We start from the raw sequence: 16,858 nt of genomic DNA, 5'->3' as shown, positions 1-16,858 counted from the left end.
TCTGTATCAGTCTCTACAGAAATGAGCAGTTTAAAATTAGTTTTGTAAAGCAACTATCAACACGTGTGTGTGTGTGTGTGTGTGTGTGTGTGTGTGTTGTGTATGTGTGAGTTGGTTTGTGTGTATAAGTGTGTTTATGACTAGTGCTCCCCTTATAAGCATTTTTATCACTGGAAATGGACGATACTAAAGTATCTGTTTTTCTGAAATAAATACTTTAAAATCATTACAAACATTAGCCATCACGTAACCCTCATTGCACAGAGGCTTATACATGTTCAGTGATTTGACCAGGTGTCATATCCATGTAATCACAAAATTCAATCACCAGCTGATGTGATGTCTCATAATTCTTAAATGGTTCTTCCTTCCTCCCTCCCTCCCTCCTTCCCTCCCTCCCTCCCTCCCTCCTCCTCTACCTCCTCACACTCCTCCTCCTTCTCCTCCTCCTCCTCCCCTTTCCCTTCCTCCTCCTCCTCCTACTCCTCCTTCTTCTACTTCCTCTTCTTCTTCTCCTTCTTCTCCTTCTTCTCCTCCTTCTCCTTCTCCTCCTCCTCCTCCTCCTCCTCCTCCTCCTCCTCCTCCTCCTCCTCCTCCTCCTCCTCCTTCTTCTTCTTCTTCTTCTTCTTCTTCTTCTTCTTCTTCTTCTTCTTCTTCTTCTTCTTCTTTTCTCTCTCTCTCTCTCTCTCTCTCTCTCTCTCTCTCTCTCTCCTCACTTCTTTCTCTCTTTCTTTCTTTCTTTCTTTCTTTCTTTCTTTCTTTCTTTCTTTCTTTCTTTCTTCCTTCCTTCCTTCCTTCCTTCCTTCCTTCCTTCCTTCCTTCCTTCCTTCCTTTCTTTCTTTCTTTCTTTCTTTCTTCCTTTCTTCCTTTCTTCCTTTCTCTCTTTCTCCATTTCAATAATTCTTCTTTTTTTGAAAACTGGAATCACTTTTCTAACCTTCACTCTGAAAAATAGTTTGGCTAGATAGAAGAAGCATAGTGATATTTTTTCTATTAGCACTCTGACTATGCCATCCCACTGCCTGATGTCCTGGAGTGTTTGTGAGGTCAACTCAGCTCTTCATCTTGACAGGTTTTCTCTTTTATATGATGAGTTGTATAACATTTCTGGGTTGTATTATTTTCTCTGTCCTTCATAACTTTTACCAACCTGGGTCTGTTTGCACATTTCATTGTACCTATTCTACTTAGATTTCACTGAGCTTGGCTGTGCAGATTGATATTTTTCATTGAATATGTTTGAAAATATTCAACCATTATTTCTTCCAATGCTTTTCCTGCCCCCTTCCTCCCTGCTCTACTTTCACTCTTCCCATTATTTCAAGTGCAGAGAGTCTTTCTTCTGACAATTCCAATCTATCCCTGTGCCCGTATAATGCATTTTACCTAAGAGTTATTAGAATTTCAATGCCAAATCATCAGTGTCTTCCTTTTCATATATCATTCTGTCTCTCTGTTGACATTTTCATTTGGTGAGAACTAGCCACTTATGGTCTTTTCTCTTTTAAACATGGGGTTCTTTATTTAAAATATTTATAAATTATAGAAAACCTACAACTGGAACACACACAAAGATTTCTTCTGCTCTGCCCTCCTCCTATGTAGAGTTCACACTTGTTGTTCCTTTACATGTCTCATATATTTTGTGGTAAAAACTGTGCATTTTAGGCAATGTATTGAAGCAAATCTGGGTACTAGGTTCCTCTTATCGCATTTGGAGGCTTGTTTTTCATTGTGTGCCTGGTCATTTACTGAGTGATGAGGTTGTGTTATTTCATATTTTACTAAGTGTCCTTCCCCGTAGTGTGATGCTTCTAGTGTTGTTCCTGTGAGGGCATGGTCTCGGGCATAGCACCATCACTTTTTGATGACTAGTGTTTTGAAAGCCTCTCTTTCATGTGTCCTTCTTTGATTCTCCCTTAGCCTGCCTATTTCCTTTGCTACCATGTCAAAGATGGAGACAAATTCTGTTAGCCACTGATCTGCTAGAACAAGAAGCAGTAATTTATACCCTAAAGTGTATTAAAAAGGAAAAAAACTCAGGTAACACTGTCTGCTGAGATATTAAAAATTTTCCTGGTATTGTAATCACAAGGAGGGAGTTAATAAGCAATGCAAAGTCTATTTTCTTAATTCCTCTTCTAATCCCTTTCTTTAGGTAACTTTTTTACATTTCCAAATACAAAGTTACTTCTCAATTGGTTCAGAAAGGAAAGTGAGTAAGGTGGTATTTTAAAGGCTTCCATCAAGCATATTTTTAGTTCACTGCATTTTCCTGAATGACCTTAAGGAGATGAATCCTAAAAAAGAAATTATGTATCTAAGTCCCCGTTTTTGGAAACTGCTAGACTTATACTAATTATAGGAAGAAATTATGGACTGTTATTATGGAAAACAGCATATAGCATATAGGTATTGTGTTAATTGAAGAAGTAAACCTAAATAAATTTCTCAGATGATAAATGAACAATAAATAGACCTGAAATATTCTTGTTCTTACCAGTATGGTGCAATGATAGTTTCTTGGCTTCCCCAGTGATTATACCTCTTCCAAAGTCACCCGGTAAGTGTTCTGTATCAGTCTCTATAGAAATGAGTAGTTTAAAAACAGTTTTATAAAGCAAATATTAACACGTGTGTGTGTGTGTGTGTGTGTGTGTCTATGTGAGTATGTGTGTGAGTTGGTTTCTGTGTGTTAAGTGTGTTTGTAGCTAGTTCTTCCCTTATTAGCATTCTTTTTTTTGCATTTTTTTAATTGCTTAAAGTATTACTAAGGGTATTATATATGTGTCCATTTTTCCCCCCGCCCTAGACAGTCCCTAGTCTCCCCTATCCCCCAGTGTCTTATGTCCATTGGTTATGCTTATATGCATGCATACAAGTCCTTTGGTTGATCTCTTACCCCCCTACCTCCTGCCCCCTAACCCTCACCGGCCTTCCCGCTGCAGTTTGATAATCTGTTTGAGGCAGCTAGCCTCTGTATCTATTATTGTTCAAATGTTTATAATGGTCTCTATTATCCATGAATGAGTGAGATCATGTGGTATTTTTCCTTCATTGACTGGCTTATATTACTTAGCATAATGCTCTCCAGTTCCATCCATGCTGTTGCAAATGGTAAGAGTTCCTTCCTTTTTAGAGCAGCATGGTATTCCATCGTGTAGATGTACCAGAGTTTTCTAATCCATTCATCTACTATGGGCACTTAGGCTGTTTCCAGATCTTAGCTATGGTGAATTGTGCTGCTATGTACATAGGGGTGCATATATCCTTTCCGATTGGTGTTTCTGGTTTCTTGGGATATATTCCTAGAGCATTCGTATCACTGGAAATGGATTGTACTAAAGTATCTGTGTTTCTGAAATAAATGCCTTAAAGTCTTTACCGACATTAGCCATCATATAACCCTCAATGCACAGTGGCTTATACAGGTTCAGTGATTTGACCAAGGTGTAACGTCCAACTAATGACAAAATGCAATCACAAACTGCTGTCTCATAATTCTTTAATGGATCTTTTCTTTTCTTTCTTCCTTTCTTTCTTCTTTCTTTCCTCCCTTCCTTCCATTTTATTCTTTCTTTTTTGAAAAATGGAGTCTCTTTTTCTAACCTTCACTCTGAAAAATAGTTTGGCTAGATAGAAGAATCATAGTGATATTTTTTCTATTAGCACTGTGACTATGCATTCCCACTGCCTGATGTCCTGGAGTGTTTGTGAGGTCAAGCCTGCTGACCTGGTTTCATCTTGCCAGGTTTCTCTTTTCTGTGATGAGTTGTTTGCCCTTCGTGGGTTGTATTATTTTCTCTTTCCTTCACAGCTTTTACCAACCTGGGTCTGATTGCACATTTCATAGTACCTATTCTACTTAGATTTCACTGAGCTTGGGTGTGCAGATTGATATTTTTCATTGAATATGTTTGAAAATATTCAACCGTTATTTCTTCCAATGCTTTTCCTGCCCCCTTCCTCCCTGCTCTACTTTCACTCTTCCCATTATTTCAAGTGCAGAGAGTCTTTCTTCTGACAATTCCAATCTATCCCTGTGCCCCTATAATGCATTTTACCTAAGAGTTATTAGAATTTCAAAACCAAATTCATCAGTGTCTTCCTTTTCATATATCATTCTGTCTCTCTCTTGACATTTTCATTTGGTGAGAACTAGCCACCTATGGTCTTTTCTCTTTTAAACATGGGGCTCTTTATTTAAAATATTGATAAATTATAGGAAAACCTACAACTGGAACACACACAAAGATTTCTTCTGCTCTGCCCTCCTCCTATGTAGAGTTCACACTTGTTGCTCCTTTACATGTCTCATATATTTTGTGGTAAAACCTCTGCATTTTAGGCAATGTATTCTCGCAAACCTGGCTACCCTGTTCCTCTGACTGCCTTTGGAGGCTTGTTGTTCATTGTGTGCCTGATCATTTACTGAATGATGAGGCTGTGCTATTTCATATATTACTGAATACCCTTCCCTGCAGTGTGACGCTTCTAATGTTGTTTCTGGGTCTATTCAACACTTTTGGATGACTAGTGTTTTGAAAGCCTCTCAGGGTCTCCTTACCTGATTCTCCTTTGCTACCATGTCAAAGATGGTGACAGTGTGTTAGCTATTGATATGCCAGAACAAGAAACAATAATGTATCCCATAAACTGTATTAAAAAGGAAAAAAATCAGGTAGCACCAACACATGGGATATTACATATTTTCCTGGTATTGTAATCACATGGAGGGAATTAAAAAGCAATGCAATGTCTATTTTCTAAATTCCTCTACTAATCTATTTCTTAAGGTAACTTTTCTGCATTTGCAAACTCAAAGCAGCTAATGAATTGGGCCTGAAAGAGAAGGTGAGTAAGGTGGCATTCTAAAGGTTTCCATCAAGCATATTTCAAGCTCACAATAGCATTGGATTTTTGTGGATGACTTTCAGGAGATGAATCCTAAAACAGAAATTATGCATCTAAGTACCTATTGATGGTAACTGCTAGTGTTCTACTAATTATAGGAAGAAATTATGGAGAAGTTTTATTATGTACAGTAGCATATAGGTACTGTGGACATTAAGGTGTAACTTAAATAAATGTCTGAGAAGACAAATGAACCATAAATTGACTTGAAATATTCTTGTTCTTACCAGTATGGTGTATTGATAGTTTCTTGGCTTCCCCAGTGATTATACCTCTTCCAAAGTCACCTGGTAAGTACTCTGCATCAGTCTCTATAGAAATGAGCAGTTTAAAATCAGTTTTATAAAGCAAATATTAACACGTGTGTCTGTGTGTGTGTGTGTGTGTGTGTGTGTGTGTGTGTGTTTGAGAGTATGGGTGTGAGTTGGTTTCTGTGTGTTAAGTGTGTTTGTAGCTAGTGCTTCCCTTATTAGCATTCTTATCACTGGAAATGGATTGTACTAAAGTATCTGTATTTATGGAATAAATGCCTTAAAGTCTTTACCGACATTAGCCATCATATAACCCTCAATGCACAGCGGCTTATACAGGTTCAGTGATTTGGCCAAGGTGTAACGTCCAACTAATGACAAAATGCAATCACAAACTGCTGTCTCATAATTCTTTAACGGGTCTTTTCTTTTCTTCCTTTCTTTCTTCTTTCTTTGCTCCCTTCCTTCCATTTTATTCTTTCTTTTTTGAAAAATGGAATCCCTTTTTCTAACCTTCACTCTGAAAAATAGTTTGACTATATAGAAGAATCATAGTGATATTTTTTCTATTAGCACTGTGACTATGCATTCCCACTGCCTGATGTCCTGGAGTGTTTGTGAGGTCAAGCCTGCTGACCTGGTTTCATCTTGCCAGGTTTCTCTTTTCTGTGATGAGTTGTTTGCCCTTCGTGGGTTGTATTATTTTCTCTTTCCTTCACAGCTTTTACCAACCTGGGTCTGATTGCACATTTCATAGTACCTATTCTACTTAGATTTCACTGAGCTTGGGTGTGCAGATTGATATTTTTCATTGAATATGTTTGAAAATATTCAACCGTTATTTCTTCCAATGCTTTTCCTGCCCCCTTCCTCCCTGCTCTACTTTCACTCTTCCCATTATTTCAAGTGCAGAGAGTCTTTCTTCTGACAATTCCAATCTATCCCTGTGCCCCTATAATGCATTTTACCTAAGAGTTATTAGAATTTCAATACCAAATTCATCAGTGTCTTCCTTTTCATATATCATTCTGTCTCTCTCTTGACATTTTCATTTGGTGAGAACTAGCCACCTATGGTCTTTTCTCTTTTAAACATGGGGTTCTTTATTTAAAATATTGATAAATTATAGGAAAACCTACAACTGGAACACACACAAATATTTGTTTTGCTCTGCCCTCCTCCTATGTAGAGTTCACACTTGTTGCTCCTTTACATGTCTCATATATGTTGTGGTAAAACCTCTGCATTTTACGCAATGTATTCTAGCAAACCTGGCTACCCTGTTCCTCTGACCGCCTTTGGAGGCTTTTTTTTCATTGTGTGCCTGATCATTTACTGAATGATGAGGCTGTGCTATTTCATATCTTACTAAATGCCCTTCCCTGCAGTGTGACACTTCTAATGTTGTTTCTTGGTCTATTCAACACTTTTGGATGACTAGTGTTTTGAAAGCCTCTCAGGGTCTCCTTCCCTGATTCTCCTTTGCTACCATGTCAAAGATGGTGACAGTTTGTTAGCTATTGATATGCCAGAACAAGAAACAATAATGTATCCCATAAACTGTATTAAAAAGGAAAAAAATCAGGTAGCACCAACACCTGGGATATTAGATATTTTCCTGGTATTGTAATCACATGGAGGGAATTAAAAAGCAATGCAATGTCTATTTTCTAAATTCCTCTACTAATCTATTTCTTAAGGTAACTTTTCTGCATTTGCAAACTCAAAGCAGCTAATGAATTGGGCCTGAAAGAGAAGGTGAGTAAGGTGGCATTCTAAAGGTTTCCATCAAGCATATTTCAAGCTCACAATAGCATTGGATTTTTGTGGACGACTTTCAGGGATGAATCCTAAAACAGAAATTATGCATCTAAGTACCTATTGATGGTAACTGCTAGTGTTCTACTAATTATAGGAAGAAATTATGGAGAAGTTTTATTTTGTACAGTAGCATATAGGTACTGTGGACATTAAAGGTGTAACTTAAATAAATGTCTGAGAAGACAAATGAATCTTAAATTGACTTGAAATATTCTTGTTCTTACCAGTATGGTGTATTGATAGTTTCTTGGCTTCCCCAGTGATTATACCTCTTCCAAAGTCACCTGGTAAGTACTCTGCATCAGTCTCTATAGAAATGAGCAGTTTAAAATCAGTTTTATAAAGCAAATATTAACATGTGTGTCTGTGTGTCTGTGTGTGTGTGTGTGTGTGTGTGTGTGTGTGTGTGTGTTTGAGTATGGGTGTGAGTTGGTTTCTGTGTGTTAAGTGTGTTTGTAGCTAGTGGTTCCATTATTAGCATTCTTATCACTGGAAATGGATTGTACTAAAGTATCTGTGTTTATGGAATAAATGCCTTAAAGTCTTTACCGACATTTGCCATCATATAACCCTCAATGCACAGCGGCTTATACAGGTTCAGTGATTTGACCAAGGTGTAACATCCAACTAATGACAAAATGCAATCACAAACTGCTGTCTCATAATTCTTTAACGGGTCTTTTCTTTTCTTTCTTCCTTCTTTTTTCTTTCTTTCCTCCCTTCCTTCCATTTTATTCTTTCTTTTTTGAAAAATGGAATCCCTTTTTCTAACCTTCACTCTGAAAAATAGTTTGGCTAGATAGAAGAATCATAGTGATATTTTTTCTATTAGCACTGTGACTATGCATTCCCACTGCCTGATGTCCTGGAGTGTTTGTGAGGTCAAGCCTGCTGACCTGGTTTCATCTTGCCAGGTTTCTCTTTTCTGTGATGAGTTGTTTGCCCTTCGTGGGTTGTATTATTTTCTCTTTCCTTCACAGCTTTTACCAACCTGGGTCTGATTGCACATTTCATAGTAGCTATTCTACTTAGATTTCACTGAGCTTGGCTGTGCAGATTGATATTTTTCATTGAATATGTTTGAAAATATCCAACCATTATTTCTTCCAATGCTTTTCCTGCCCCCTTCCTCCCTGCTCTACTTTCACTCTTCCCATCATTTCAAGTGCAGAGAGTCTTTCTTCTGACAATTCCAATCTATCCCTGTGCCCCTATAATGCATTTTACCTAAGAGTTATTAGAATTTCAATACCAAATTCATCAGTGTCTTCCTTTTCATATATCATTCTGTCTCTCTCTTGACATTTTCATTTGGTGAGAACTAGCCACCTATGGTCTTTTCTCTTTTAAACATGGGGTTCTTTATTTAAAATATTGATAAATTATAGGAAAACCTACAACTGGAACACACAAAAAGATTTGTTCTGCTCTGCCCTCCTCCTATGTAGAGTTCACACTTGTTGCTCCTTTACATGTCTCATATATTTTGTGGTAAAACCTCTGCATTTTAGGCAATGTATTCTAGCAAACCTGGCTACCCTGTTCCTCTGACCACCTTTGGAGGCTTGTTTTTCATTGTGTGCCTGATCATTTACTGAATGATGAGGCTGTACTATTTCATATTTTACTGAATGCCCTTCCCTGCAGTGTGACGCTTCTAATGTTGTTTCTTGGTCTATTCCACATTTTGGATGACTAGTCTTTTGAAAGCCTCTCAGGGTCTCCTTCCCTGATTCTCCTTTGCTACCATGTCAAAGATGGTGACAGTGTGTTAGCTATTGATATGCCAGAACAAGAAACAATAATGTATCCCATAAACTGTATTAAAAAGGAAAAAAAATCAGGTAGCACCAACACATGGGATATTACATATTTTCCTGGTATTGTAATCACATGGAGGGAATTAAAAAGCAATGCAATGTCTATTTTCTAAATTCCTCTACTAATCTATTTCTTAAGGTAACTTTTCTGCATTTGCAAACTCAAAGCAACTAATGAATTGGGCCTGAAAGAGAAGGTGAGTAAGGTGGCATTCTACAGGTTTCCATTAAGCATATTTCAAGCTCACAATAGCATTGGATTTTTGTGGATGACTTTCAGGAGATGAATCCTAAAACAGAAATTATGCATCTAAGTACCTATTGATGGTAACTGCTAGTGTTCTACTAATTAGAGGAAGAAATTATGGAGAAGTTTTATTATGTACAGTAGCATATAGGTACTGTGGACATTAAAGGTGTAACTTAAATAAATGTCTGAGAAGACAAATGAACCATAAATTGACTTGAAATATTCTTGTTCTTACCAGTATGGTGTATTGATAGTTTCTTGGCTTCCCCAGTGATTATACCTCTTCCAAAGTCACCTGGTAAGTATTCTGCATCAGTCTCTATAGAAATGAGCAGTTTAAAATCAGTTTTATAAAGCTAATATTAACACGTGTGTCTGTGCATGTGTGTGTGTGTGTGTTTGAGAGTATGGGTGTGAGTTTGTTTCTTTGTGTTAAGTGTGTTTGTAGCTAGTGCTTCCCTTATTAGCATTCTTATCACTGGAAATGGATTGTACTAAAGTATCTGTGTTTATGGAATAAATGCCTTAAAGTCTTTACCGACATTAGCCATCATATAACCCTCAATGCACAGCGGCTTATACAGGTTCAGTGATTTGACCAAGGTGTAACGTCCAACTAATGACAAATGCAATCAGAAACTGCTGTCTCATAATTCTTTAACGGGTCTTTTCTTTTCTTCCTTTCTTTCTTCTTTCTTTGCTCCCTTCCTTCCATTTTATTCTTTCCTTTTTGAAAAATGGAATCTCTTTTTCTAACCTTCACTCTGAAAAATAGTTTGACTATATAGAAGAATCATACTGATATTTTTTCTATTAGCACTGTGACTATGCATTCCCACTGCCTGATGTCCTGGAGTGTTTGTGAGGTCAAGCCTGCTGACCTGGTTTCATCTTGCCAGGTTTCTCTTTTCTGTGATGAGTTGTTTGCTCTTCGTGGGTTTTATTATTTTCTCTTTCCTTCATAGCTTTAACCAACCTGGATCTGATTGCACATTTCATTGTACCTATTCTACTTAGATTTCACTGAGCTTGGCTGTGCAGATTGATATTTTTCATTGAATATGTTTGAAAATATTCAACCGTTATTTCTTCCAATGCTTTTCCTGCCCCCTTCCTCCCTGCTCTACTTTCACTCTTCCCATCATTTCAAGTGCAGAGAGTCTTTCTTCTGACAATTCCAATCTATCCCTGTGCCCCTATAATGCATTTTACCTAAGAGTTATTAGAATTTCAATACCAAATTCATCAGTGTCTTCCTTTTCATATATCGTTCTGTCTCTCTCTTGACATTTTCATTTGGTGAGAACTAGCCACCTATGGTCTTTTCTCTTTTAAACATGGGGTTCTTTATTTAAAATATTGATAAATTATAGGAAAACCTACAACTGGAACACACAAAAAGATTTGTTCTGCTCTGCCCTCCTCCTATGTAGAGTTCACACTTGTTGCTCCTTTACATGTCTCATATATTTTGTGGTAAAATCTGAGCATTTTAGGCAATGTATTGAAGCAAATCTGGGTACTAGGTTCCTCTGACCACCTTTGGAGGCTTGTTTTTCGTTGTGTGCCTGGTCATTTACTGAGTGATGTGGTTGTGTTATTTCATATTTTACTGAAGTGTCCTTCCCTGCAGTGTGACACTTCTAGTGTTGTTCCTGTGAGGGCATGATCTTGGGGCATGAGCACCATCACTTTTGGATGACTAGTGTTTTGAAAGCCTCTCTTTCAGTGTCTCCTTCCCTGATTCTCCCTTAACTTGCCTATTTCCTTTACTTCCGTGTCAAAGATGGAGACAAAGTCTGTTAGCCACTGATCTGCTAGAACAAGAAGCAGTAATGTATACCCTAAACTGTATTAAAAAGGGAAAAAACTCAGGTAGTACCAACATCTGGGATATTAGATATTTTTCTGGTATTATAATCACATGTAGGGAATTAATAAGCAATGCAACTTCTATTTTCTAATTTCCTCTTCTAATCTATTTCTTTAGGTAACTTTTCTGCATTTGCAAACACGAAGCAACTAATGAATTGGGCCTAAAAGAGAAAGTGAGTAAGGTGGCATTTTAAAAGTTTCCATCAAGTATATTTCGAGCTCCCAGTACCATTGGTAATTTGTGGATGACTTTAAGGAGATGAATCCTAAAACAGAAATTATGCATCTAAGTACCTATTGATGGTAACTGCCTGTGTTCTATTAATTATAGGAAGAAATTATGGAGAAGTTTTATTATGTATAAGAGCATATAGGTACTGTGGTCATTAAAGGTGTAACTTAAATAAATGTCTGAGAAGACAAATGAACCATAAATAGGCTTGAAATATTCTTGTTCTAACAAGCATGGTGCATTGATAGTTTCTTGGCTTCCCCAGTGATTATACCTCTTCCAAAGTCACCTGGTAAATATTCTGCATCAGTCTCTATAGAAAGGAGCAGTTTAAAGTCAGTTTTGTAAAGCAAATATTAACACGTGTGTGTGTGTGTGTGTGTGTGTGTTTGTGTGTGTATTGGTTTCCATGTATAAATGTGTTGTGACTACTGCTCCCTTTTTAGCATTTTTATGACTGGAAATGGATTGTACTGAAGTATCTGTTTCTGAAATAAATACCTTAAAATCCTTACAGATATTAGCCATCACATAACCCTAATTGCACAGAGGCTTCTTCATGTTCAGTGATTTGACCAAGGTCTCATATCGAACTAATGACAATACGCAATCACAAACTGATTTCTTATAATTCTTTAACGGGTCTTTTCTCATAACCTACACGTTGTTTTGCAAATTTCCATCATCTTAGAGAGTTTATCTTAATAACATAACTTAAAACACACATGCATTTCTATTGCAAGGATAAACCTAGTTGTTGCCAAGTCCAAACAGTATTCCCCAAGTCAGGTTGCAAACAGTGATCATCCTAGTAACAGAACCTTTCTATGAGGCAGGAATTCTTAGACTTCTCCATGAATATATCCATGTCCTCACCCTCTTTTTCATTCTATAGGTGTGAAACTGTTAAGCATTGCCTAGCTTTGGCAAAGAATAACAGGTAATTTGTGGACATAGGTAAAGCTTACACCCTCTTTAGTCTGAAAAGCACGTAGACCTTGTAGCTGGGAAATATGCGGGTAATTTGCAATATTGTGAGCACTGGTATTGAGTCCCTTTACATTTGTGTCTTTATGTGATTTTCACCTTTTGATGGATTTGGAAATAACTCTCTAGGCCTAATTATGGAAAAACTATAATGAAATTTAGTTGAAAAAGTGCATGTTGCAGAAAATACCTTATAATTATTATGGTACTTTTCATTGGCTACTGGGTAAAGTTTCCTGGGTAGTAATAATAATAATAATTCAATTGCAGATGGAATTTTATGGAAATGCAGACAACATGGACTGGAAGCCTTGTTTGGTGGAAAGACTGAGCCCATGAATATAACCATTGTATACTACAACATAATATAATTATCACTTTTGTACAATCTTGGCAACCAAAACGTTCATACTACTTGTTTTTTTTGTTGTTGATGTTTGTTTGATTTTTGTTTTGTTTTTAATAGTAAGTCTATTGCAATGCTCTGCAACCAAACCCAAAATACTAGTATATCAAGGTATGCCTTACTTATGGAAAGAATTCACCTAATTAAAGGAAGGTATTCATGAATATGTCTCCATGTAATACTAATCACTGGGTACTTTTTTCTTCAAGATCCACACTTAATTCAATTCATTGTACATTTCAACACCAGAATTTGCATTTTCATTTGTTTTTTTAATATAAATTTTTCTCTCTTGATTGATACTATGTATTTCATGAAATATGTTAACCATACCTTCCTTTTTCTTTGCAAATATTGCATTTCTTATTAAATAAACATTTTTCAAAACCCTGCATCAAGCAAGTAATTCGGTCCCTCTTTCCAATAGCATTTGCTCCTGTTGCATATCTGAGATCCATTTTGGGTCTCACAATATTTCAAACATCAATAGTATTGCAGTTGCTATGGTGATATGTAGATAATTATCTTTGATATAGCCACTGAAATTTTTCTGGAGTGCTTCATACTGATGCTGTTGTAATAACCTATTTATAATTTAAGAGTAGAGTTAATGGGAGACCAGATAATATAAGCATGCCATTTATAAAGCTCTGACAAAAAGCAGATTTTATTCTCTCTAAGTATGTTCCCTGCTGACTGATGGGCCAAGGGACTGGGAAAAGGTAGGTTGGAGGCATGGCCAATAACATCTGGGTGACATAGGAAGGTGCTTTGCTGCCCATCACAGCTGGCCAGAATGGGCTTGGTCACTGCAAGCGAGTCAAACCTGAATATTTCAGCTTGAAACAGATGAGCTCACTAGGTTTCTGGCTTAAGGGGGATGGTACTTTACAACTTGAGGAATGTAACTCCATGCAATAAGCTTTTTACCACATTTCATTATCCCCTGTGGCTTCTCAATATTCTTATTTCCATGGTACACCAAAAACCTGACTCCCGTGGGTGACAGAAATTTGATTACTCTGTTAACATCTTTTTGTGAGAGAATCTGTTAGGGACAGCTGTAGAATATTGGGGCTAGCTATAATTGTAAGAAATATTAATCATGCTCTGCTGTGATTGTTTTCTTCTGATTAAAGAAATCATATTCTAATCTGGCTGGGATCTGGGAGGTAAGAACTGCCTATTATCATAGTGTTATAATGTACCCCGCAAATCACACAAGGATGCCTCAAGAAGTCAAATTAAAGAGTCACATTTATTGCAAATCCGGGACTATGAGGGGACATTTCCCAAATCTCATAGTGATAAGATGGCTGCAACACCAGATTTATATAGGCAAAAATCACAAAGTTATAGGTTACATCCCACGGTTTGGAATGAGGAACCTGGTTCACAAAAAAAGCAGTTTACAGAAGCAGAATTAAGCATGTTAATTATAGTTTTGAGTCTCTGGATCACTGAGTTGACAGGAACATATTATCTAGAGCCCTCAGGTCTTGGGACCACTGAGATGACAGGGAAACATTATCTGGAACCCTCAGGTCTTGAGATAATTGTGCTGTCCTGGTTCCCAGGTACAGAGGAATTTGCTTTCTAAAACCAGTAAGATCACAATCAATGGGATGTTCACATTACAATCAATGAGAAATTCAATCGAATGGGATGATTTATATAATTCAGAAAATCAAAATAACTTTTCTATTGTTAAGCCAAACAAGTTAAACCATAGTTTATACCTGAGATGATTGCTACCAACTTCAATAGAAAGATTAACAATCTTGTTGCCCAAACAATGGAGTCCCAGAGGAGCCCACCCCCAGAATACATTGCCTGTAATCTTTAATCATTATGCTCATCCTTAATTTATTTTGCCTACTTCCACATGTAATTTTTGTCCTACCCAATACAAGCAGCTGGTTTATGTGGGGGGAGAGGTTTTTCAGAGCAGATTTTTGTGGATGATCTGCTGCTCTTCCATAATGCCATAATAATCTTTATTATCTCCTTCCTGTGCTCACTCTGGGCTTTTCTTGTTGCTCTCTTTCTAATTCTTTGAGTTGTAGAGTTAGATGATTTACTATCATTTTTTCTTATTTTTTGAGATAGGCCTGTAGAGATATAAACTTCCCTCTCAGGATTCTTTTCATTGTGTCCCATAGGTTTTGGATTGTTGTGTTTTCATTGTCATTAGTTTCCAGGATGTTTTTAATTTCTTCTTTGATCTCATTGGTAACCCAATCAATATTTAATAACATGATATTCAGCTTCCAAGTGTTTGAGTATTTTGGGTTGTTTTTATTGTAGTTTATTTCTAATATTATGCCATCGTGGTCTGAGATGATGTTTGGTATGATTTCAATCTTCTTGAATTTGGGGATACTTTGCTTGTGACCCAATATGTGGTCTATTTTTGAATATGTCCCATGAGCCCTTGAGAAGAATGTATATTCCGTGGCTTTGGGGCGAAGTGTTCTGAAGATCTCAATTAAGTCCATCTGATCTAGTGAATTATTTAGGCTTGCTGTTTCTTTGCTGATTGTTTGTCTAGAGCAGCCGTGGGCAAACTACAGCCCGCGGGCCTTATCCGGCCCGTTTGAAATGAATAAAACTAAAAAAGAAAAAAAAAGACTGTACCCTTTTATGTAATGATGTTTACTTTGAATTTATATTAGTTCACACAAACACTCCATCCACGCTTTTGTTACGGCCCTCCGGTCCAGTTTAAGAACCCATTGTGGCCCTCAAGTCAAAAAGTTTGCCTACCCCTGGTCTAGAGGATTTATCCAGTGATGTCAGTGGTGTATTAAAGTCCCCTACTATGATTGTACGGTTGTCGATCTCTCCTTTGATATCTTCCAGAAGTTTTTTTATGTCTTTGGGTGCTCCTGCGTTGGGTGCATATATGTTCATCAGGGTTATATCTTCTTGTTGTACTGATCCCTTTAGTATTATGAAGTGGCCTTCCTTATCTCTTGTTATGGCCTTCACTTTGAGGTCTATTTGTCCGATATAAGTATTGCTACCCCAGCTTTTTTTCATTTTTATTTGCCTGAAAGATATTTTTCCATCCCTTCACTTTCAGTCTGTGTGAGTCCATTCTAATGAGGTGGGTCTCTTGTAGACAGCAAATGTATGGGTCATGTTATTTTATCCATTCAGCCACTTGATGTCTTTTGGTTAGAGCATTTAGTCTGTTTAAGTTTAAAGTTATTATTGAAAGGTACTTGTTTGTAGCCATTTCTTTTTTTGTGCCGCTGTTTTCTTTCATAGGTTTTTCTTTTTTCTTTTTACACCATTCCCTTTAGCATTACTTGCATTGTTTGCTTGGTGGTGATAAACTCCCTTAGCCTTTTCTTGTCTGTGAAGCTTCTTATTTCCCCTTCAATTTTGAATGATAGCCTTGCTGGATAGAGTATTCTTGGATTCAGTCCTTTGCTTTGCATCACTTTGTAAATTTCTGTCCAGTCTCTTCTGGCCTGATGTGTTTCTGTTGAGAAATCATTTGATAATCTAATGCGAGATCCCTTGTATGTAACTTTCCATCTCTCTCTTGCAGCCTTTAAGATTCTCTCTTTGTCCTGAACATTTGCCATGGTAATTATGATGTGTCTTGGTGTGGGTCTTTTCTGTTTCACCTTGTTTGGTACTCTCTGTCCTTGTGTGATTTTTTTCTTCTCCACCTCTGGGAAGTTTTCTGATATTATTTCTTCAAATAGGTTTTCTAACCCCTGTTCCTCTTCTTGTTGTTCTGGCACCCGTATTATCCGTATGTTGTTTTGTTTCATGTTGTCCCATAGCTCCCTTAGGCTCTCCTCCTGTATTTTAATTTTTTTCTCCTATTGCTGTTCAGTTTGGGTGTGTTTTGTTTCCCTGTCTTCTAATTTTCTAATTCGGTCCTCCGCTTCTCCTAGTCTACTGTTGAAACTTTCAATTGTGTTTTTTATTGCAGCTATATCACTCTTCATTTCTTCTTGGTTCTTACATAATTTATTGATTTTTTTCATCTGTTTCTTCTTGCTTCTTGCATAAGTTGTTGATTTTTTTCCTCCATCCGGTTTATGCCCTCTAGGACGCTTAATCTGAATTTTTTTTCTGTCATGTTGCATGCCTCTGTATCACTTAGCTGCTTTTCTGGTGAGTCCTCCTTTTCTTTCCTTTGGGGGTTTCTTTTCTACCCATGTTTTATCGTACCACCATATCTAGATGTTGAGTTATTCAGTGGCTGCTCCTTGTGTGGCCGTGTCTCCTTGGGCTGCAGTTGCTCTTCAGGCAGTTGTGGTAGCAGCTGCTCCTCAGTTG

General features: G+C 37.2%; 1 protein-coding gene across 1 annotated transcript in view; it reads right to left on the bottom strand.

The window, feature by feature from the left end:
• Positions 1-16,858, bottom strand: part of LOC132231077 (coiled-coil domain-containing protein 7-like) — a 94,549-nt gene that overhangs the window by 66,238 nt on the left and 11,453 nt on the right. Inside the window, exon 4 of the mRNA XM_059689609.1 lies at positions 9,292-9,375. Coding sequence (XP_059545592.1) covers positions 9,292-9,375 — 84 coding nt within the window. The remainder of the gene's footprint in view (positions 1-9,291; positions 9,376-16,858) is intronic.

The sequence above is a fragment of the Myotis daubentonii genome, chromosome 1, assembly GCF_963259705.1.
Source record: "Myotis daubentonii chromosome 1, mMyoDau2.1, whole genome shotgun sequence".
Classification (NCBI taxonomy): domain Eukaryota; kingdom Metazoa; phylum Chordata; class Mammalia; order Chiroptera; family Vespertilionidae; genus Myotis; species Myotis daubentonii.
The sequence above is the reverse complement of the archived record's forward strand: the minus strand, read 5'-3'. Positions and strand labels throughout refer to the sequence as shown.